The 24407-nt window shown below is 47.9% G+C and overlaps 1 protein-coding gene and 1 long non-coding RNA gene across 3 annotated transcripts in view; one reads left to right on the top strand and one right to left on the bottom strand.

The window, feature by feature from the left end:
- The window catches only part of spink2.6 (serine peptidase inhibitor, Kazal type 2, tandem duplicate 6), a 3288-nt gene extending 593 nt beyond the window's left edge, over window positions 1-2695 (bottom strand). Inside the window, exons 1-3 of the long non-coding RNA XR_001800935.4 lie at window positions 1977-2695; window positions 350-375; window positions 169-275 (exon numbers count right to left, since the gene is read on the bottom strand). This is a non-coding gene — a long non-coding RNA (serine peptidase inhibitor, Kazal type 2, tandem duplicate 6). The remainder of the gene's footprint in view (window positions 1-168; window positions 276-349; window positions 376-1976) is intronic.
- Window positions 2696-17321: 14626 nt separating this feature from the next.
- LOC110440222 (uncharacterized) lies at window positions 17322-21286 on the top strand. Of its 2 annotated transcripts, XM_073922367.1 has the most exons (6): window positions 17322-19272; window positions 19359-19829; window positions 20225-20394; window positions 20509-20763; window positions 20844-21080; window positions 21160-21286. In XM_073922367.1, the coding sequence occupies exons 1-6, from the start codon at window positions 18612-18614 to the stop codon at window positions 21256-21258; spliced, it is 1893 nt and encodes a 630-aa protein (XP_073778468.1). In that variant the 5' UTR covers window positions 17322-18611; the 3' UTR covers window positions 21259-21286. The 2 variants fall into 2 exon arrangements, with proteins under 2 accessions (XP_073778468.1, XP_068069533.2); XM_068213432.2 differs by having other exon boundaries at window positions 17322-19829.
- Window positions 21287-24407: the final 3121 nt, after the last annotated feature.

Genomic DNA, 24407 nt, shown 5'->3' with positions numbered 1-24407 from the left:
CGTATTAACCGTTATTTTGTTAGATAAGCTCCAGATTTGGCTTCAATACTGACTAATAAGCACAACTACAATATTGTATTTTTAAATACAATATTATTTAAATTTAAAAGAGAGATTTGTGAGGGGTACTTATATAGAGAGCACTGAGCACTAAATGTTTTAACGTACTTCATTGCAGCACATAGCAAGCATTCATTGCTGTATGTTACACCATTGGTTCCACACACAGGTGAATAGTTCATTGGGCATGCTCCAACAGGGTACCGGCATTTTGGCTGGTAAAAGAAAAAGGAAACTGTAACATTTGCAGCAGGAGGAAAAGTTTAAGAAAGCAATTCTATTTACTCACCACCTTCACTCCATCAGATATGGCCACTGTTTGTTTCAAAAAGAAAAAGAAAAAGAAAAGACATTAAAGTGATTTAATTCAATTGATTATTCACAGCCACAAACATGTAAATAGCAACAAGTAACTTATATACATTGTGGTATATATATATATATATATATATATATATATATATATATATATATATATATATATATATATATATATATATATATACCATTGAGAAACCATAAATTGACCATTCCCTGCTTGATTTTTAAGTAAGATCTAACTAATCTATTACAATAAATAATGTTTATTGCTTTGTTTAATTGTATGTGTGTTACTCTGATAATGTTTAATTGTGTGATTTACATAGCATGCTGTTCTATATATTATCTTTCTCTGCTTGTGGGAAAAGTTCATCATACAGTATGTTGGAACATCGGTTCATCAAATAATTTTCTTATTTCCACATGATTATGGTTGGGTATTTGTCCTTAGTAACAAAGCTAAGATTGGCGTATAACTCTATAAATTAATGACATAGTTGTTTACCTAAAAGTGTATACATTACTTTTACTGTGAATATCTGGCAACCACTTCTACTTTTACGATAATTTTAATGGTTTTAAACAATTATATATATATCAGAGGTCGCGTTAGACTTTGTCATTGTCTGTCATTTTGACGCAGAGGGTTGTAAAAATTCCGTCATAACCTATTATTGACTGTCAATTAATTTGCATATTTTCTTATCGATTTTTTCATTCGTATTTTAATAATGAACTTGCACGACGAGCATATAGGCTAAATTATTAATTTATTTATTTGACAAATAAAAAAAAACGTCATATCTGCCTTTACTCTCCTTACTCTTCAAAATGTTCTAGTGTAAATAGGGCTGCACAATTTCTAATCTGTCTTTACATCTTCCTCCTGCATTGACCTGAACTATATATTGAAGTCAGAATTATTAGCCCCCCTGAATGATTAGCCCGCTGCTTATTTTTTTCCCCAATTTCTGTTTAACGAAGAGAAGATTTTTTAACACATATTAAAACATAATAGTTTTAATAACTCATTTCCAATAACTGATTTATTTTATCTTTGCCAAGATGACAGTAAATAATATTTGAATAGATATTTTTCAGCACACTTCTACACAGCTTAAAGTGGCATCTAAAGAATTAACTAGGTTGTTTGGCTTAACTAGGCAGGTTAGGGTAATTAGGCAAGTTATTGTATAATGATGGTTTGTTCTGTTGACTATCGAAAAAAAATTAAGCTTAAAGGGGCTAATCATTTTGTCCTTAAAATGGTATTTTATATGGCCAAAATAAAATAAATAATACTTTTTCCAGAAGAAAAAAATATTATCAGACATACTGTGAACATAAATAATAATATAATATAATATAATATAATATAATATAATATAATATAATATAATATAATATAATATAATATAATACACATACATACATACATACATACAATGTGGGTCTGTTGGCCAAAACAGGACTTTAAACTGTGTTAAAGTGTCACAATATGTAATACTTTTTTGTTTTCAATTGTCCTATTAGCAATGGTGAATATAATTTCTGAAGCACAAACTTTAATGGAAAAAACTGAGGATTTTGCTTACCTAGCACACAGAGAAGGACGATGACACCGCGTGCAAACATTGTTTCCAGCCTGAGAGTCACCTCACTCAACTGATACAATAAAAGTGAACTAAGTAATGAAATGATCAGGATATATATATAGCAGTCATATCCTGCTCATACCGAGGGAGTGGACCGTCCATTCCACCAATACACCACATCCTTCACACAGAAAACAGATGGTTAACTATACACCATTTGATAAATGTATTTAGTTTGGCTGGTAGCTGTGTGTATTTTCAGATGATTAATTTTTGTTGTGCAAAGTTTCTCAAGAGTTATATACAGTTTAATCTCTCTCACACAAAGCATTCAATTCTTGTTGGACTGCTAAGCTGGGAAAATTATTTCTTTTCTTAAGAGCTCTCTCAAAGCAAATATGCTCCACAATGTGCATGTTACCTGCCATAATAAATTATATTTGAGCAATAAAACTTTATTTGTAAAGAAAAAAAATACAATTAAATTTAAATTAAATTTCTTTGGAATTTTTTTGTTTTTTTAAATCAGTTATTGGAATACATTTTTATAAGAATACCACTTTGAATTTCTATGTGCTAAATATTTTGTCTAATGCAGCTTTTATGTCCTAAAGATGATAATATTTATTAAATTACATGCTCTATATGAATTATTGAATTATATTTATTCTATTATATGCCCCATGAATTAAATTAAGTACTTGCCCTTCAAGACTTACTGTAACATCAATATTAAAGGTTTTGCAAGAAAACAGTCGAGTTGAGTTGACTAAACATTGAAAAATATTTTACTGACAAGCCTATATATCCACAAAATATTTCACATTTAATACATTTCATTTTTTAATAACTGTTGCACTAGAACAGTGTTTCTCAAAGTGGGGATCGGAACCCTCTGGGGTCAAATACATTTTATTAAACTATTAGAATTACCATATGTAGCCCACCAAAGATAAAAAATTTATAGAAACAACAACATGCAAACAAAAAGCCATTAGCCTTTAAATATGTTTATTTTTATATAGAATATGTGTGTTTACGTTAGTTTAACAACACAACAATAGCGTCAGATGCCTTCCTGATACCTTCATGGCAATCAAATACAATAAATATAAATACAGGGCACAACGGAACATTTAGAATGACCTCTGAGTGGCGGTCTCCAAAACTAAACCCAGAATAGACTTGTGCTAAAAACATTGTGTCCACCAGTCTCTTTAGCTGAGGTTAATATTAAATTAAACAAATTAATGAAATACTTTAAAAATGATATGGTTGTTAGACTCTTGCACTTTTTTTGTGTTGGCAATGTGCTTGTTTATATAGGCCTGTTGCGCGTGCAACATTTGTATATTTATAACCACTTATGAGGAATTTGGGGGTAACGAGTCGTTGGCATTGTTATTTTAGGGGTCAGGGGCTGAAAAGTTTGGGAACTTCTGCTCTAGAACACAGGTCACAGAACACTTCCATCTAGTGGATAACAATAGACAACACCACTAGGCCGTAACAACATCTGTGTATGTTTTTTATCCAATTAATACAGACAATATATTTTGGTGTATTTAAACAAAATAGTTGTATTAAACCTTTTTTTTTTAATTGTGTTTTTGACAAAAGGTACAGTACATTAAAGGTATTCAATTACAAAGGTATTTTCTTTTTTTTTTTTTTTTGAACCATACATAAATTTAAAAAAGAGACAAATTAACATAATAAATTTTTTTATGAAAAGGAAATGCATTAAATAAAAATTACATTAATAATAAAAATGAAAATAAAATAAAAATAAATTTACAAAAAAAAAAAATATATATATAAAAAAAATAATAAATTAAAATAAAATAAAATGAAAGAGTGGGTGGGGGTGGGGTTGGGAATTTATGGTTGGAGGAGTACATTAGACTCAATATGAAATATTAGAGGGTCCCATGTTTTAAAAAATGTTTTGGTTGATCCTCTGAGAAAATATTTAATTTTTTCTGTTTTCAAAAATAGCATTACATCACTAAGCCAAAGTGACAGTTTAGGTGGCATTGGTGATTTCCACTCCATAAGAATTCTTCTTCTAGCTATTAATGTTACAAAGGCAAAGGTGTTTTCTATTTCTTTGGCTACATAAATGTCCTCATTTGCTACTCCAAAAATAGCCATTTCCGGATTTGGTTGAATTCTTAAATAGAAGGCTGAGTTTAAAATTTCAAATATTGAAGACCAAAATCGTCTCAGTTTGTCACATGACCAGAACATATGGGTTAGGTCTGCCTTGCATGAGATGCAACGATCGCATATTTCATCTATATTGGGGTAGATTTTAGCCAGTTTGGTTTTGCTGTAGTGAATACGGTAAAGAATTTTCATCTGAATCAGATTAAGACGCGCACATGATGAAGTCTTGTTTATAATTTTAACTGCTTTATCCCAAGTTTCTTCAGAAATATTAATTCTTAGTTCTTCTATCCATTCTATTTTAATCTTCTCTAGTGTTGTGTTACGGATTGTCGTAATAAGGTTATACATTTTGGAAATGAGACATTTGGGGTGTACAGGGGTCTTTAAAATTAGGTCCAGTCCAGATGCAGCAGGCATTTGAGGGAATACAGAGCACTGGGTCTGAACAAAGTGGCGAACCTGGAGGTATCGAAAAAAGTCTAATTTTTGAAGATTAATTTTTTTACTCATGTCATTGGCAAAAATATTATCAATGAAAAAATCTCTACATGTAAGTATGCCCAGGCCCTGCCATTTCTTCAAAGTAGCATCTAGCTTGGCTGCTGGAAAAAGATGATTATTACATATGGGGTTTCTAAAGAAAAGTCTGTGAATTGAAATGCTTGTCTAAATTGATTATATATTTTGAGGGTTGAAATTACCACTGGACTCGAAGAATATTGTGATGGTAAGAAAGGTGACTTCATTGTAATAAGTGCTGGTAGTGAAGTTGATTTTTAAGACTTAGCCTCTGCTTCACACCATTTTGTATGTGGGAACTTTAATCAATAGATTATTTTCTGTAAATTTGCTGCCCAATAGTAGTTTAACAGATTTGGAAGAGCCAGTCCTCCATCTCCTTTAGGTCTTTCGGGAAAGTCTCTGCGTATTCTTGGCTTTTTGCCACCCCATATAAAGGAAGACAGCAGTCTTTTTGTTTGACTGAAAAAAAGATTTTGGCAAGAAAATTGGGAGGCTTTGAAATGAGTACAATAATCTGGGTAGTACGTTCATTTTAACACAATTGACTTTACCCGCTAAAGATAAATAAATAACATTCCATCTTTGGAAATCTGATTTTAGTTTTTTAAGTATAGGACTATAATTTGCTTTGAATAAATCTGTATATGAACGGGTAATATTAATTCCTAAGTATTTAAATCCCGATTTGGAGAAACAGAAGGGTAAGTCAGTATCTGCAATTTGATCTGCCATATTATTTATAGGGAAGCATATACTTTTAGAGAAGTTTATTTATAACCTGAAAAATTAGCAAATTCTTTTAATATTTTCTCAATTTCAGAGATGCATGATAGTGGGTCAGTTATATATAATAACAGATCATCAGCAAACAAAGAGACTTTATACTCTACACCCATTCTTTTAATACCCCTGATAGATTGTGATGATTTGAGTATTGTTGACAATGGTTCTATAGCCAAAATAAATAACAAAGGGCTAAGGGTGTCAGGGTTCTGCCACTCTGATCTTGTAAATTCTTGTTTTGGTGGCAGATCTCGGACACTACTCTTGTCTGGTCCTGTTTCTGTCTCTGTGTGCGCGCGCGCCGTCGTGGGTGTACGCAGAGTGTGCGCGCTCCTGCTTGACGCGGCCGCGCGCGCGCTCTGCGTCCCTCAGACGCGTGCGCTCTTGTATTCGTGTTTGTGTTTTCGTCTGTCAGCAGCATGGTGTTTCATTCCCAGCGTCTCAGTCTTGTTGGTTTCGGTTTTGGTCGGCGCTGGGATGAAGCATGCATGCTGCATATGTGAGCGCATGGTGAGTGTTTTCATTCATCGTGTGCTCGTGTCTTGCGTCTTTTGTCAAAGCACGTGGCTCGGTGTTTACATTGTGGTCACGTGCTTTTGTCGTGTGCTTCAGTGTTGTGTTATGTGAGCGCATGGCTTGTATTGTCTCTCTGTGTCATGCGCTCTCCCGTCTATTGTCTTGTCCCACCCACCTTGTTACCTTGTTTGTAATTATTATTTTCACCTGTCTGTTTATTGGTTTGTCTTACCTATTTATTCTCCTAGTGTGCTCTGTTCTGTGCTGGTCCGTTGTTGATTGTTGCCTTCCCTGTTGTACGAGGTTTGCTGATTCTGCTCTACAACAGTGGTTTAAAGTTGTGTCTGCCAAGTTCCAGATCTTGTCTAGTTACGTGTATAATATAATGTCGTGTTTTTCCCCACATGGGGAGATTTGAGTTTCGTTTTTGTTTTATTTTTTCAATAAATTCTTCATTCCCCACATTTGGGTCCTCGCCTCCTCTTCATCACCCCCACACCCTGACAGAACGGACCAGCCAGAATGAGGACCCAGCGGAGTGAAGATGGCTCCTTCGCTAGCCGCATTACTAAGTTGCTGCATTTGCAGTCACTAAAACAGTGTGGCTTAAATTTGGAGGAGTTTGCGGAGAAATTCCGCAAGGCAGCTGAGGGGCTGAATTTTAATGACTGGCTGCTTATGACCCACCTAAATTTTGCTCTGGACAAGCCCCTTCTTCCTCTGCAGATCCAGAGAATGGTGGGCTGGTCATACCAGCAATTTATTAATCACATGGTTCAGCAGCAGGAGAAAGGGATCCTTCAGGAGGAGAGGCTCTCTCGCACCACCACCAGCGCCGCCTCCCAGCCCTCAAGGGCTGACCCGCACTCATAAGCGGAGGTTAAAGAGGAAGACCTCTGCTGCAGTGTCGGCTCCAGCCCCAGAGCGCCCTCCAGTGTCGGCTCCAGCCCCAGAGCGCCCTCCAGTGTCGGCTCCAGCCCCAGAGCGCCCTCCAGTGTCGGCTCCAGCCCCAGAGCGCCCTCCAGTGTCGGCTCCAGCCCCAGAGCGCTCTCCAGTGTCGGCTCCAGCCCCAGAGCGCCCTCCAGTGTCGGCTCCAGCCCCAGAGCGCCCTCCAGTGTCGGCTCCAGCCCCAGAGCGCCCTCCAGTGTCGGCTCCAGCCCCTGAGCGCCCTCCAGTGTCGGCTCCAGCCCCAGAGCGCCCTCCAGTGTCGGCTCCAGCCCCTGAGCGCCCTCCAGTGTCGGCTCCAGCCCCTGAACGCAGCTCAGTGCCGGTCCCAGTCCGGCTCCTTGCCCTGCCGGCACCACCCAGATGTCTTGCCCTGCCGACGTCAACCAGACGTCTAGCCCTGCCGGCACCAGCCCGGCTTCTTGCCCTGCCGGCGCCACCCAGACGTCTTGCCCTGCCGGCGCCACCCAGACGTCTTGCCCTGCCGGCGCCACCCAGACGTCTTGCCCTGCCGGCCCCAGCCCGGTTCTTTGCCCTGCCGGCGCCACCCAGGCGTCTTGCCCTGCCGGCGCCACCCAGGCGTCTTGCCCTGCCGGCGCCACCCAGACGTCTTGTCCAGCCGGCCACAGCCCGGCTCCTTGCCCTGCCGGCGCCACCCAGACGTCTTGCCCAGCCGGCCCCAGCCCGGCTCCCTGCCCTGCTGGCTCCCCTCTGGCCTCCAGCCCAGCCGGCTCCCCACAGGCCTCCAGCCCAGCCGGCTCCCCACAGGCCTCCAGCCCAGCCGGCTCCCCACAGCCCTCCAGCTCAGCCGGCTCCCCACAGGCCTCCAGCCCAGCCGGCTCCCCACAGGCCTCCAGCCCAGCCGGCACCCCACAGGCCTCCAGCCCAGCCGGCTCCCCACAGGCCTCCAGCCTCAGCCCAGCCGCCTTCAGCCCTGCCGTCTCCCCAGCAGCGGCCTTCTGTCCAGCCGGCTCCCCTCAGGCCTTCTGTCCAGCCAGCTCTTGTCAAGTCTCCTCCAGCCCAACCGGCTCTCTACAGACCTCCTGCCTTGTTTCCCCTCACAGACTCTCCCTGGGTCGTCCCCCCTGCTCCTCCCTGGTGTTCCCCTCTTCCACCCTGGATGGATCCTCCGGCTTCACCCTGGTTCCCTGCCGGGGCTCCCGGCCCGCTGAACCCACCCTGGACTGTCCCTCCTGATCCTCCCTGGTTTTGCCCTCCCATCCCTCCCTTGTTTGTCTTGTTGGGTCTGACTTGGCTCCCCTCCCTCCCCCCCTTCATGTCTTGCCTGTTCACCTCCCTGTCTTGTGTTTGTTGATGTTGCCTGTTTTGTTGTCTTGTGGTGTTTCTTGTCTGTCTTGTACCTTGTTGGATGTTCCCTTTAGGGACGCCAGGTAGCGTCCCTTTTGGGGGGGGGGGGGTAGTGTCAGGGTTCTGCCACTCTGATCTTGTAAATTCTTGTTTTGGTGGCAGATCTCGGACACTACTCTTGTCTGGTCCTGTTTCTGTCTCTGTGTGCGCGCGCGCCGTCGTGGGTGTACGCAGAGTGTGCGCGCTCCTGCTTGACGCGGCCGCGCGCGCGCTCTGCGTCCCTCAGACGCGTGCACTCTTGTACTCGTGTTTGTGTTTTCGTCTGTCAGCAGCATGGTGTTTCATTCCCAGCGTCTCAGTCTTGTTGGTTTCGGTTTTGGTCGGCGCTGGGATGAAGCATGCATGCTGCATATGTGAGCGCATGGTGAGTTTTCATTCATCGTGTGCTCGTGTCTTGCGTCTTTTGTCAAAGCACGTGGCTCGGTGTTTACATTGTGGTCACGTGCTTTTGTCGTGTGCTTCAGTGTTGTGTTATGTGAGCGCATGGCTTGTATTGTCTCTCTGTGTCATGCGCTCTCCCGTCTATTGTCTTGTCCCACCCACCTTGTTACCTTGTTTGTAATTATTATTTTCACCTGTCTGTTTATTGGTTTGTCTTACCTATTTATTCTCCTAGTGTGCTCTGTTCTGTGCTGGTCCGTTGTTGATTGTTGCCTTCCCTGTTGTACGAGGTTTGCTGATTCTGCTCTACAACAGTGGTTTAAAGTTGTGTCTGCCAAGTTCCAGATCTTGTCTAGTTACGTGTATAATATAATGTCGTGTTTTTCCCCACATGGGGAGATTTGAGTTTCGTTTTTGTTTTATTTTTTCAATAAATTCTTCATTCCCCGCATTTGGGTCCTCGCCTCCTCTTCATCACCCCCACACCCTGACAAAGGGGGCATCCTTGTCGTGTTCCTCTGGACAAGGAGAAATATTGAGACACTATTTTATTAGTGACTACGGCTGCTTTTGGTTGATGATAAAGCAAGCGCATCCAAGTTCAAATTTGTAAATTACAGCAAATAAGTATTTCCACTTGACTGTCGAAGGCCTTCTCTGCATCCAGAGAGACAATCACTTCAGGATTATCCTCTGATGCAGGAGAGTGCACAACATTGAGGAGCTTTCTGATGTTAATGAATGAGTGGTGTCTCTTTATAAAGCCTGTCTGGTTTTGTGAAATTATTTCTGGTATTATGTTCTCTATTCTTGAGGCTAACAATTTAGATACAATTTTGACGTCAACATTTAGTAAGGAAATGGGTCTATAAGAGCTACAGTAAAGGGCATCTTTATCTGGTTTCAAGAGAACTGTAATATGGGCCTGTGTAAGGGTTGGAGGTAATTTGGTTTGTTCAAACGAGTGGTTAAACATATTTAGCAGTAAAGGGCATATTAGTGAGGAAAATGTTTTGTAAAACTCAATGGGAAATCCATCTGGTCCAGGGGTTTTACTGCTCTGCATAGCTTTGATTGAATTTTCCACTTGGTTGTAAAAGTTGTAAAGGTTTGTCCATGTTCTTTTTTTGATCCATTTTAACAGTGGGTAGATTAATATTAGATAATGTTGACATAGGACTGTCTTCTTGTGGGAATTCTGAGGTGTACAGGTCAGAGTAATATTTATATAAAATATTATTTATTTCTTGGGGGTACTGTAATGTCTTGTTTTGTATTCTTAATCTTTGGGATGAGCCGAGATGCTGACTTACTTTTTAATTGTTGGGCGAGAAGACGGCTTGCTTTATCGCCGTGTTCATAAAATCTAGCACGTGCAAAAAATAAGTTACGTTCTGTTTTTTCAGTTGATAATAATTCATATTTTGTCTTTAAACTAAGTTTTTCTCTATACAGTTCGGGTGTTGGGGTATCACCATACTGGCAGTCGATTTTCTGTATTGATTCAATAAGTTTCTCCTCAGTTTGTTTCGTCTCCTTATTACGCGAGGTTGAGTATGATATTATTTCTCCCCTTATTACCGCCTTAAATGTTTCCCATAATAGTGATGGTGATATAGAGTCTGATTTATTATTTATTAAAAAATTGTCAATTGCACGAGATATGAATTTGCAAAAGTTTGAGTCTGAGAGTAAGGTTGTGTTTAGCTTCTATACTGGTCTTGTCGTATAGTTATATGAAAAACAAATATCAAAAATTACAGGGGCATGATCGGATTCAATAATAGTTGAGTATTCTATGTTTTTTATTGCCGGGATAAATCTTTTATTAGCAAAAAAAGAATCTATTCGCGAATATGTCTGGTGAACATGTGAAAAACATGAGAATACCTTTTTATCTGGAAATAAAAACCTCCATGGATCTATGCAGCCAATCTGATTCATATATCCGGCAAATACTTGAGACATTTTTAAAAGAGGTACAATTTTAGGGTTGGAACGGTCCATAGTTGTATCCATTACACAATTCAGATCTCCACCAAGTATGAGATGGAAAGAGTTTAAATCTGGTAACAAGGAAAATAGTTTTTTCACAAAGTTCACGTCATCCCAGTTGGGTGCGTAGACACTGACCAAGACAACTGGTACCTCAAAAAGGTGCCCAGATACAATAATATATCGTCCTTGAGGGTCTGAAATAGTTTCAGATGCAATGAATTGTATTTTTTGTGGATTATGATTGCAGCTCCCCTTGTTCTGTGATTAAAGCTGGAGTGATAAATCTGACCAACCCAATTTTTCCTAAGTCGGTTATGGTCTTCAATACGCAAGTGAGTTTCCTGTAGAAAGTAAAAAAAAAATCATTTTGAAAACGAAATGCATTGATTTTATTTTTTTGCTGTTTGAAACAACTAACACTCATTTGGGGGATGGTGGGTCTCTAGCGGGGGGGGTCTTTGGAACGACCGCTGGCAAACGCTATGGATGAGCTCACCGGGGGCGTTGGTTGGACCAGGGGGAGAGCCCACCAAGCCATGCCCGGATAGAGACCACTCTCTCCGGCATGACCCGCGCCTGGAGGGGGGGGTAGCGCGTCCCTGGGTTTCGCTGACCTGCCGTCGAGTTTTCGATAACAGACTCAAATGAAGGACTTAGTGCAATTTTCGATTTCGCGGTTGAACGAACCAGGGGTCTAACGAGGGCCCCGTTGCCCCAAAACAAGCGTTCAAACCCGGGCAAACCAAGTGGGCACTGCTGCCCTGGTCCTTCCAAGGATCCAGGCCTCTTGGCCAGCAAAGCTAACCCAAAACAAGCGTTCAAATCCGGGCAAACCAAGTGGGCGCTGCTGCCCTGGTCCTTCCAAGGATCCAGGCCTCTTGGCCAGCAAAGCTAACCCAAAAACAAGCGTTCAAATCCGGGCAAACCAAATGCGCACTGCTGCCCTGGTCCTTCCAAGGATCCAGGCCTCTTGGCCAGCAAAGCTAACCCCAAAAACAAGCGTTCAAACCCGGGCAAACCAAGTGGGCACTGCTGCCCTGGTCCTTCCAAGGACCCAGGCCTCAATGGCCAGCAAAGCTACCCCAAAACAAGCGTTCAAATCCGGGCAAACCAAGTGCGCACTGCTGCCCTGGTCCTTCCAAGGATCCAGGCCTCTTGGCCAGCAAAGCTAACCCAAAAACAAGCGTTCAAATCCGGGCAAACCAAATGCGCACTGCTGCCCTGGTCCTTCCAAGGATCCAGGCCTCTTGGCCAGCAAAGCTAACCCAAAAACAAGCGTTCAAATCCGGGCAAACCAAATGCGCACTGCTGCCCTGGTCCTTCCAAGGATCCAGGCCTCTTGGCCAGCAAAGCTAACCCAAAACAAGCGTTCAAATCCGGGCAAACCAAGTGGGCGCTGCTGCCCTGGTCCTTCCAAGGACCCAGGCCTCAATGGCCAGCAAAGCTACCCCAAAACAAGCGTTCAAATCCGGGCAAACCAAGTGCGCGCTGCTGCCCTGGTTCTACCAAGGACCCAGGCCTCAATGGCCAGCAAAGCTACCCCAAAACAAGCGTTCAAATCCGGGCAAACCAAATGCGCACTGCTGCCCTGGTCCTTCCAAGGATCCAGGCCTCTTGGCCAGCAAAGCTAACCCAAAAACAAGCGTTCAAATCCGGGCAAACCAAATGCGCACTGCTGCCCTGGTCCTTCCAAGGATCCAGGCCTCTTGGCCAGCAAAGCTAACCCAAAACAAGCGTTCAAATCCGGGCAAACCAAGTGGGCGCTGCTGCCCTGGTCCTTCCAAGGACCCAGGCCTCAATGGCCAGCAAAGCTACCCCAAAACAAGCGTTCAAATCCGGGCAAACCAAGTGCGCGCTGCTGCCCTGGTTCTACCAAGGACCCAGGCCTCAATGGCCAGCAAAGCTACCCCAAAACAAGCGTTCAAATCCGGGCAAACCAAGTGGGCGCTGCTGCCCTGGTCCTTCCAAGGACCCAGGCCTCAATGGCCAGCAAAGCTACCCCAAAACAAGCGTTCAAATCCGGGCAAACCAAGTGGGCGCTGCTGCCCTGGTTCTACCAAGGACCCAGGCCTCAATGGCCAGCAAAGCTACCCCAAAACAAGCGTTCAAATCCGGGCAAACCAAGTGCGCGCTGCTGCCCTGGTCCTTCCAAGGATCCAGGCCTCTTGGCCAGCAAAGCTAACCCAAAAACAAGCGTTCAAACCCGGGCAAACCAAGTGGGCACTGCTGCCCTGGTCCTTCCAAGGATCCAGGCCTCTTGGCCAGCAAAGCTAACCCAAAACAAGCGTTCAAATCCGGGCAAACCAAGTGGGCGCTGCTGCCCTGGTCCTACCAAGGATCCAGGCCTCTTGGCCAGCAAAGCTAACCCAAAAACAAGCGTTCAAATCCGGGCAAACCAAATGCGCACTGCTGCCCTGGTCCTTCCAAGGATCCAGGCCTCTTGGCCAGCAAAGCTAACCCAAAAACAAGCGTTCAAATCCGGGCAAACCAAATGCGCACTGCTGCCCTGGTCCTTCCAAGGATCCAGGCCTCTTGGCCAGCAAAGCTAACCCAAAAACAAGCGTTCAAATCCGGGCAAACCAAATGCGCACTGCTGCCCTGGTTCTACCAAGGATCCAGGCCTCTTGACCAGCAAAGCTAACCCAAAAACAAGCGTTCAAATCCGGGCAAGGCCAGTGGTCTGAACACCATGGGAGTCAGGGTTCCATGGCAGGCCACCGCGCCCAAAGGCCTATGTGGGTCACCAACGGTAAGCGATGGGTCAGAAAGAGCCAGGGGGGGGGTCTTTGGTGATCAGTGCTTGCCCGGGATAAGTGAGGGTGTATTGGGCAGAGAGCGCGTGACATGAAGCCTCGGAGGCCAATGGTTCACCAGCGGCACCATTTACGCACCAGCTGAGACCTAAGTGCGCTCACCGGGGGCGTTCGTTGGACCAGGGGGAGAGCTCACCAAGCCATGCCCGGAAAGAGACCACTCTCTCCGGCATGACCCGCGCCTGGAGGGGGTGGTAGCGCGTCCCTGGGTTTCGCTGACCTGCCGTCGAGGTTTCGATAACAGACTCAAAAGAAGGACTTAGTGCAATTTTCGATTTCGCGGTTGAACGAACCAGGGGTCTGACGAGGGCCCCGTTGCCCCAAAACAAGCGTTCAAACCCGGGCAAACCAAGTGGGCACTGCTGCCCTGGTCCTTCCAAGGATCCAGGCCTCTTGGCCAGCAAAGCTAACCCAAAAACAAGCGTTCAAATCCGGGCAAACCAAATGCGCACTGCTGCCCTGGTCCTTCCAAGGATCCAGGCCTCTTGGCCAGCAAAGCTAACCCCAAAAACAAGCGTTCAAATCCGGGCAAACCAAATGCGCACTGCTGCCCTGGTCCTTCCAAGGATCCAGGCCTCTTGGCCAGCAAAGCTAACCCAAAAACAAGCGTTCAAATCCGGGCAAACCAAATGCGCACTGCTGCCCTGGTCCTTCCAAGGATCCAGGCCTCTTGGCCAGCAAAGCTAACCCCAAAAACAAGCGTTCAAATCCGGGCAAACCAAATGCGCACTGCTGCCCTGGTCCTTCCAAGGATCCAGGCCTCTTGGCCAGCAAAGCTAACCCAAAAACAAGCGTTCAAACCCGGGCAAACCAAGTGGGCACTGCTGCCCTGGTCCTTCCAAGGACCCAGGCCTCAATGGCCAGCAAAGCTACCCCAAAACAAGCGTTCAAATCCGGGCAAACCAAGTGCGCACTGCTGCCCTGGTCCTTCCAAGGATCCAGGCCTCTTGGCCAGCAAAGCTAACCCAAAAACAAGCGTTCAAATCCGGGCAAACCAAATGCGCACTGCTGCCCTGGTCCTTCCAAGGATCCAGGCCTCTTGGCCAGCAAAGCTAACCCAAAAACAAGCGTTCAAATCCGGGCAAACCAAATGCGCACTGCTGCCCTGGTCCTTCCAAGGATCCAGGCCTCTTGGCCAGCAAAGCTAACCCAAAACAAGCGTTCAAATCCGGGCAAACCAAGTGGGCGCTGCTGCCCTGGTCCTTCCAAGGACCCAGGCCTCAATGGCCAGCAAAGCTACCCCAAAACAAGCGTTCAAATCCGGGCAAACCAAGTGGGCGCTGCTGCCCTGGTTCTACCAAGGACCCAGGCCTCAATGGCCAGCAAAGCTACCCCAAAACAAGCGTTCAAATCCGGGCAAACCAAGTGCGCGCTGCTGCCCTGGTCCTTCCAAGGATCCAGGCCTCTTGGCCAGCAAAGCTAATCCAAAAACAAGCGTTCAAACCCGGGCAAACCAAGTGGGCACTGCTGCCCTGGTCCTTCCAAGGATCCAGGCCTCTTGACCAGCAAAGCTAACCCAAAAACAAGCGTTCAAATCCGGGCAAGGCCAGTGGTCTGAACACCATGGGAGTCAGGGTTCCATGGCAGGCCACCGCGCCCAAAGGCCTATGTGGGTCACCAACGGTAAGCGATGGGTCAGAAAGAGCCAGGGGGGGGGGTCTTTGGTGATCAGTGCTTGCCCGGGATAAGTGAGGGTGTATTGGGCAGAGAGCGCGTGACATGAAGCCTCGGAGGCCAATGGTTCACCAGCGGCACCATTTACGCACCAGCTGAGACCTAAGTGCGCTCACCGGGGGCGTTCGTTGGACCAGGGGGAGAGCTCACCAAGCCATGCCCGGAAAGAGACCACTCTCTCCGGCATGACCCGCGCCTGGAGGGGGTGGTAGCGCGTCCCTGGGTTTCGCTGACCTGCCGTCGAGGTTTCGATAACAGACTCAAAAGAAGGACTTAGTGCAATTTTCGATTTCGCGGTTGAACGAACCAGGGGTCTGACGAGGGCCCCGTTGCCCCAAAACAAGCGTTCAAACCCGGGCAAACCAAGTGGGCACTGCTGCCCTGGTCCTTCCAAGGATCCAGGCCTCTTGGCCAGCAAAGCTAACCCAAAAACAAGCGTTCAAATCCGGGCAAACCAAATGCGCACTGCTGCCCTGGTCCTTCCAAGGATCCAGGCCTCTTGGCCAGCAAAGCTAACCCCAAAAACAAGCGTTCAAATCCGGGCAAACCAAATGCGCACTGCTGCCCTGGTCCTTCCAAGGATCCAGGCCTCTTGGCCAGCAAAGCTAACCCAAAAACAAGCGTTCAAATCCGGGCAAACCAAATGCGCACTGCTGCCCTGGTCCTTCCAAGGATCCAGGCCTCTTGGCCAGCAAAGCTAACCCCAAAAACAAGCGTTCAAATCCGGGCAAACCAAATGCGCACTGCTGCCCTGGTCCTTCCAAGGATCCAGGCCTCTTGGCCAGCAAAGCTAACCCAAAAACAAGCGTTCAAATCCGGGCAAACCAAATGCGCACTGCTGCCCTGGTCCTTCCAAGGATCCAGGCCTCTTGGCCAGCAAAGCTAACCCCAAAAACAAGCGTTCAAATCCGGGCAAACCAAATGCGCACTGCTGCCCTGGTCCTTCCAAGGATCCAGGCCTCTTGGCCAGCAAAGCTAACCCAAAAACAAGCGTTCAAATCCGGGCAAGGCCAGTGGTCTGAACACCATGGGAGTTAGGGGGTCCACGGGAGTCAAGGGTCCATTTCTGAGCTGCTAACCCGTCTCCCAGCGTCCGTCACCCCGCAGCAAACATAAGACCCCATCGCAGACGGAGGCTAGAACGACGTGCGGCTGGTGCCCCATACAGGAGCCCAGGGCCGGTGGTGACCCATTCACAAACCCAAAGACCGATTGGGTTACCAGCGGTACGTCTTGGCCAGTTGGGTCACCAGCAGCACGTCTGTCTGATCCATGCGGTTTGGAGGAGTTAGTGTCCCCGGGCTTAATAGTGGGGTGCCCGGGCACGGCTGGTGATTAGGTGCAAATCTAGGGGGTCCTTTGGAACCAGCGCTTGCCGCCGGAGAGTGCGTGTACCTCGGGCAGAGCGTGCAGGGCACGGCCCCCCCCCCCCCCCAACGCTGGATCTCAGAGGCCCCAGGCCAGGGAGAGGGGCCGGGCTCGCTCCCCAAGAAGGGTGTGTGTGCCCCGGGCAGAGCGCGCGGGGCACAGGCCTCCCCAACGCTGGATCTCAGAGGCCCCAGGGGCTGGGCTCGCTCCCCAAGAAGGGTGTGTGTGCCCCGGGCAGAGCGCGCGGGGCACAGGCCTCCCCAACGCTGGATCTCAGAGGCCCCAGGGGTTGGGCTCGCTCCCCAAGAAGGGTGTGTGTGCCCCGGGCAGAGCGCGCGGGGCACAGGCCTCCCCAACGCTGGATCTCAGAGGCCCCAGGGGCTGGGCTCGCTCCCCAAGAAGGGTGTGTGTGCCCCGGGCAGAGCGCGCGGGGCACAGGCCTCCCCAACGCTGGATCTCAGAGGCCCCAGGGGCTGGGCTCGCTCCCCAAGAAGGGTGTGTGTGCCCCGGGCAGAGCGCGCGGGGCACAGGCCTCCCCAACGCTGGATCTCAGAGGCCCCCATTAATGGTTCACCAGCGGCTCCATCGATGGTTCACCAGCGGCACATCTTTACGCATCTAGCGCCAAAGGTCCAACAGGAATACGTTATGCCTGGCGCTCACCGGGGCGTTGGTTAGACCCAGGCCCGAGCCCACCAAACCATGCCCGACGGGAGACCACTCTTCCCGGCCTACTTGTCGGGACGTCCCGCGCCTGGAGGTTTTTGCCCGACACCCACAATCTCTGACCTGCCATCAGGGTTTCGGGGAAGGCGTAAAAATATGGACTTAGTCTCTGACAGTCCAGTCGCCAGACCCCACGGTGACTGATCGATAGGAGCTAGTGTGGCGCCCCAGGGGCTAGGCCCCCACCCAGGCCCCCCAAAGCACCAATGGGGTCGGCCTCTATGGGTGTGGCAGATCCTCCCCGTCCTGGGCGCTGTATCAGGGAGGCGTGGGGGTGTCCCTCCGCACACAGCGCCCCCCCTTCCCGCCCCGATCTGTGGGTAAAGGACCCAGATGGCCCGTCTGGCTAAATGACCCAGAGCTTGTCTGCTGCTCAGCCCGCCCGCCAGCCCGCCCCCCTGGACTCCGTTTCCCCCGCGCCGATACTCGGCCCGTGCCCCCGCCCCACGCCCCTCGCCCTGCGAGGGCTGGGGGATGTTCGGTGGGTTCGGTCGAGTCACCCGGCGTGGTGAATCGAGGCCCCAGGGGCAGCGTAGGGAACGAGCTGGTGTGGGCTTCGATTCTACCCCCGCCCGAGTGTGTGCGTCTGCATCCCGTCCGTCCGCCCGCAACGCCGCCCACCCCCTGGGTTTATCCTTGCTGGCTCCCGGCTGACCCCCACCCCGCCTACCCTGCTCCCGGGGGAGTGAGGGTGGTTGGTTGGGAGGGGAAGCTAGTGGACTCCGGCGAGGTGAAACGTGCCAGGGTCAGTGGTGCCGGGGTTACGGGCTGTCTGGACTCCCCTTTCGATGGTTGGTGCGTATCCCATGTTGGTTGTAGCAGGTCACAAAAGCTCCCGCGGCTGGCGCGTGTGGAGCTGTCCCCCCCCCCCCCCCGATGGGGCTCAAACAATCAATCCCCTTTTTGGGGTGGAAAAAGTGAACGTGAATGGCTGTGGAAAAGCTCCCGCTGGCCAGAACAGCAAAATGAAGGGGGGATAGGGAGTGAGGTGGGACACCCCTTCCCCAACTCGAGTCGTGACAAGAGAGAGAGGTGTCGAACCGCTGACCGGGGCAACGATGAAGGGGCGGTGGGGTGAATTGTTTAACGGGACACCCCCTCTGGTTCCTTTGAAAAGGGGGGAAGGGAGTGAGGTGGACACCCCTCTCCCCCCTACTTGAGAAGTCGTAACAAGAGAAGGCTTGAACCGAATGGATCTCCGTAGGGCATCGGCTTACACCTCCTGGTGCGGGGGGGTGTCCTTCCCCTTTAAGAAATACGGGTCCACCAACGTCATGACGCGGAAGTGGACGCCGCCTCCGGCCGCTTATTAACCGCCGCACGTGGCGTGCGGGCCCCTTTCCCCCTCTGCATTGGCTCTGGCACGGTCATGGCTGAATGTGCCCTATGCTTCAACGTCTACAGCCGGCTTGCGCCTCACCTGACGGCCGTTCACAAGGTGGCCAACTCGGACGAGAAGCGGCTGCTTCTCGCGCTGGCCGCCGGCCGCGTGGACACGCGGAAGACACCGTGCCCGGTCCCGGGATGTCGCCGGACGCCAGCCCGCCTAGACAGGCACTTGAGGCAGCACGCGGAGCTCTCGACCTCGGGAAGGAAAGAGGCTATGGGGAGGGCGAAACGCCGGAAAGTAGCTCGGGAGTTGCAGTGGCTGCGGTCCACCCAGCCTGCAATCCCTGTCGTGTCCCAGCTAGCATCGTCCTCCGAGGGGGAGCGGGACTCGGAGGACCCAGAGGCCGGCCGCCCGTGCGCCGACCGCGGCTGCAGGCGCGCCACCGAGCGCATACAGGCTCAGCTCACGGACCTGGGGAAACAGGTTACCAAGATGCGGTCCACCCTGCTCCAGATCACACGCCTCTACCGGGAGCTGAGGAAGGGAGAAGGGGGGAGAAGGAGGAGGAAGCGGGCGAAGAGAACCAGGTCGCCTCCTGCACCACCGGCTCCCGGGCGAGGCGCGGCCGGAGGTCCGACGCCCCCCGAGCCTCCGGAGGCTTTGGAACCCTACCCGTTCCCGGACCACGTCCCCGCGCTGAGTTGAGTATATTTCAGGCACGTCACTGTCGCTCTGCTGGGTGTGTGGCTTCGGGGAAGTTGACTCTTGGTTGTGCTCGTTCCACAGACCTTCTCTTGGGGGAGTTCGAAGGGTACCAACTGGGCAGCGAGCCCACCCCCCGCCTGCGGAACAACGTCACTTCGAAGCTGGGGAGAATCAAAGCCTTCCTTGGTTACATGGCCAGGGGCACCGCGGAGCCAGGGGACTTCCTCTTCCTCAACCAACCAGCCCGAATCCGAGCGTGGGCCGCCCGGCTAGGTCAGACGCGCATGGCCGAGCCCACCAGGCAGCACTACCTGAAGAACGTGGCTCAGTTCCTAGACTACCTCTCGGAGACGCCGCCGGCCGCCTGTCAGCTCTCCAGCACGGCTCTGGTTCTGATTCGAAGGGAGGTCAGAGCCCTCATCCGCGGCATACGCCGGCGTGTCGTCGTGCACGAGGTAAGGACCAAGCAGGCGAAGGAAAGCCGACTGATCCCCAAGGCCAGCCTGGTGCGCTGTCACCGGACCGCTGGGAGGAAAATTCCCGCCCTGCTAGGTAAGCAAGCCCTTCCGCCGTTCCAGCGATTCCCCCTGTTCGTTCTTCCGGGGCACCAACAGCCCTTGGTTCATCCAGCCACGTCTGTCTGCCCCTCTCCCCCGCGAATGGGACTCATTCGGGGGGGAAGGGGGGCAGACCGACGTGGCTGGATGAACCAACAGCTGCTGGTGGCCCGGAGAGGAATTGTGCGTTTCTTCTTCAGGGGCACCAGCAGTCCATGAACTGCTGGTGCCCCTGAAGAAGAAACGCACAATTCCTCTCCGGGCCACCAGCAGCTGTTGTTTGAGCTGCTGGCGCCCCGGAGAACAAGTCACCAGCAGCCAAGAGCTGTTGGTGACCCAGAAAGGAAATAGAACCGTCGGTGGTCTAATCTGTCTAATGTCCTTCACCAGATAGCCTCGAATCCAACCCAAGCACTAGGCAACAGTGGCGCTTCTATGGCTTTCTGACTGGCTACCTAACCTCCATCTCTGGGCACCGCTGTGGAGTCTTCCAGAATCTCACAATCCAGGAGGTTGAAGAGGCCTCCAGAAGCCCCGACGAGTCTGCTTATGTCATTAACGTGAGTATGGCGCAAGTAAGGTGGGGGTCACCAGTAGCATGCTCTCTCTCTCACTCACTCACTCACTCACTCACTCACTCACTCACTCACTCACTGCTTGTTCTCTGATGGCAGATTACCACTCACAAAACAAACAGAGCCTTTGGGGCGGCTCAGCTGTCCCTAAACAGGGAGGAATACAGCTGGTTCCGCAGGTTTTTGGCGCTGCGGGCTGGTCTCCCCGGAGGGAGCCAGGCTACCTATTTCTTTTTCACTTCCAGAGCCAGTCCTTGTCGGACCCTGAACAAGTACTTTCAGTCTGCTTGGCTCAGTATGGGCCTTCCAGGCAAACCCACCTTTACTGACGTACGCACTGCGATCGCGACTCATGTGAGTAGGCATTGTGACGCCCCTGTAACTACCAGCGGCGGCTTCTATCCTAATCAAGCTTCTGTCTCTCTCCGACGCAGGCAAAGAATGCACACTCTTCAGAGGATCGCCGCAAGGTGGCGCAATTCATGTGCCATGACACTTCAACCTCAGATAAGTTCTACGCACTTCACCTCGGACCTCTCCAAGCACGCGAGCGCCGCAGACTCTTTGAAAGGGCCCTGGTGGAGGAGGAGGAGGAGGATGGGGAGGCAGCGGGCACTGAAAGCCCCCCGCGGAAAGGGCGCAAGAGGACGGAGACTTCCGTCTCTCCCCTGGTAAAAATCACATTCTCTTTGGCGTGGACAGCAGAACGTATGGCATTGGCTAACTTCCCTTTATGTGTCTCTTTTCCAGGAGGGAACCAGCAGGAGGACGCTGCCATGGCGCCCTGCCAAAGGGAAAAGCCAGGGCGCTCGCCCGCTCGAACAAACAGAAGACTCTGAATCGTCCTGAATAAATATTGTACAACTTAACGGTCAAATGGTGTTCAGTGTCTTCATTATTCCTTTTATTTATTATCTGTGTGGTAAAAGTAAATTCAGTGGGGACAAAAATGAGCCCTGTCTTCTTAGTTCAACGCTGTATGCCTGCTGCGTCCAGGTCCTGCCTTGGCTACGTTCCGATTGGGACAGATTAGCCCTAACTTGTGTGTTAAAAGTGTCACGTGGGATGCCCTCGTCCAGGTTCTGCCTTGGCTACGTTCCAATTGGGACAAACTATCCCTGCCTTGAGTGTTAAAAGTGACTCGCGGGACGCCCCCGTCCAGGTTCAGCCTTGGTTGATAGCTCATAGGGAGAATGAATCCCTTTTCCAGCACAAGGGGGTGATGGGCTGGACAAATCTGTCCAGGTCTGCAAATGCTTTGAACGCCCAGAAGGCCTTGAGTCCAATTCTGTATATTAGCAAGCTTCTCCCGGGACAGCTCGGTCCTTAGAGATGCATGAATAGGTCAGGACAGGGCAGCTGTGGAGTGGAGGTTAACTTTATGGAGAAAGGCTATTTCTGTTTTTAATCTTTTAATATGTGTAAATATGCGAGTTCTTTTTACTGGTCCGTTTAACCCTCTAACATTCCAGCTAACAAAGCGTACTGCTGAACTTTTTGTGTTTTCTTTATCGCCTGTGTTTGCCATTTTTATTCAACAGCTATGTACCCAAACTTTGTATATTGGGTTTGGGTCGGGGAGTTGGGGGGGGAGAAAAAAAATTATAATAAAAATAACGAGGTAGCGTGGTTGAACTTTGGTAAACAACAAAAATTTAATACAATCTCAATTTGCCCTTTGAACAATGACAAACCACAGTTCACAAACTTCTCTCTGCTCCCGATATTCCAAGTCTATGTGCTTCTATTCTCCTCAGAGTTCCCAAATTAATATAAGTTAGGCATAAAGTGCCCAATCAAACTTACAAATAAATGTGTTTAAGTACCGTTAATAAATACAGTGCTGCATAACAAAAAATAAATAAAAATAAAGTATCTGCAGATCTTAAATAATAATAAGACAGTTTCCCTTAATAATAAAGTTAGATAAAACATATCCCAACTTACTGCGGAATTGTTCATCGCGAATATCTATTTATATATAAACAATCTGCATAGCAGCCCTGTTAAATATATTATGTATCTAACAAGTTCAGTGTATGAAAGTCAACGTGATCCTTCATCAGTAATCCGCTGGTCGAAAAATTGCTGCGCTTTCTCTGGCGTATCGAAAAGGAATGTCTGTTCTTCATAATGAACTCGTAGCCGTACAGGATGCAGTAGCTGGAATCGTACCTTTTTTTGACAGAGCAGATGTTTGACATCTTTGAACATGGCACGCTTTCTGGCGAGATCGGCAGAGATGTCAGGATAAATCCTCAAAGTCGAGCCCTTGTATTTTACCTCATTCTGCCTGGCCCATCTTAATGCTTTTTCTTTCTCTTGAAATCTGTGAATACACGCGACAAGTGGTCAAGGAGGTCGGCCATTCTGTGGTTTTGGACCGAGCGAACGGTGTGCTCGTTCCAATTCTGGAGGTTTTTCGAAGACTTCTTCACCCATGATTTCCATTAGCATCTCGGACACAAATTTAACAGTCGGCTGACCTTTCTCGCTGTTCTCCTGGATATTTAAGATTCTGGGATTTGCTCTCCGTGACCGGTTTTCCAAGTCATCTACTCGATCCAATAGTGTCGTGTTTTGCTCTTTCAGGGCTTTAATAGTTTTTTCGGCCGCAGCCAGCGCTGAAAAGTTTTCGCTCGCGAGTGTCACTGTGGCGCATAGGCGAGACTGGAAACTCGCCATCGTTTCCGTCAAAGCATTGACCGATGTCTGAAGAGACACTATTGATTCTTGAATCAGAGCTGAGATGTCTTCTTTTATCGAGGTTTGTTGCTTTGTTAGTTCTTCTACAAGTTGGTTCATTGTTACGCCGTTATCGTCTTCTTGGGTTTCTTCGGATTTGGCAGCGGTAGCCATCGTGGCTAATTTGCTAGCTACGCTGGTTCTCGTCGTTGGCGGGGCATTTGCGGCTGATTTATTCTTGCTCATCTATTCTTATACATCATATTCTTCCTCATTTATTCTTCGTATTAAGCACTGTTTTAACACTTAAAAAAATGTTTTAGATTATTTAAATGGCACTATTTAAAGTTATATTATCAGAAATGCTCGGGAGCTCTGTTGATAGGCGTCGTCTTCTCACATTGCCAAACCGGAGTCCCTTCAACACATTTCTAAACATAATAGTTTTAATAACTCATTTCTAATAACTGATTTATTTAATCTTTGCCATGATGACAGTAAAAAAAATATTAGACTAGATATTTTTCAAGACACTTCTATACAGCTTAAAGTGACATTTAAAGGCTTAACTAGGTTAATTAGACAGAATAGTGTAATTAGGCAAGTTATTGTATAATGATGGTTTGTTCTGTAGACTATCGAAAACAAATATATAGCTTAAAGGGGCTAATAATTTTGACCTTAACATGGTGTTTAAATAATCAAGAACTGCTTTTATTTTAGCCAAAGTAAAACAAATAAGACTTTCTCCAGAGAAAAAAAAAATATCACTGTGAAAGTTTCCACAATCTGTTAAACATCATTTTGGAAATATTTCAAAAAAAAAAAAAAAATTATATTAATTATATTATATTAAATTATATATATATATATATATATATATATATATATATATATATATATATATATATATATAATGGAAAATAATTGTAGTTAAAATGTAATGCTAGCCTTTAAACTTCTGAGAAACACTTGATTTGCTTTAATATTGATGCAGTTATGAATACAATTGTATTATTAGAGGTAATATTTATTGCATATTGTATCATTTATATGGATTTTGGACGATTACTGTTGTGGAAAGCAACAGATCTGGTAACACTGTTCCTCATTTTCAAATGTATAACTATATTGTTCTGAGCTATGGAGGACTATATGTGAGGAAAATATATGTTTTAATAAATGAACTTGGATGTAGTTTAGATAACGTCGCTTTTACGGTACATGCTTTATTTTACAAGTCTGGAGTCTTTTACTGCATCAGGAGATAGCTACCCTTCTTTTATAAAGGTTCTAAACAAACCCTAATCTGA

Source organism: Danio rerio, chromosome 14 (genome assembly GCF_049306965.1).
Source record: "Danio rerio strain Tuebingen ecotype United States chromosome 14, GRCz12tu, whole genome shotgun sequence".
Taxonomy (NCBI): Eukaryota; Metazoa; Chordata; class Actinopteri; order Cypriniformes; family Danionidae; genus Danio; species Danio rerio.
This window is presented reverse-complemented; position numbering and strand designations above follow the sequence as displayed.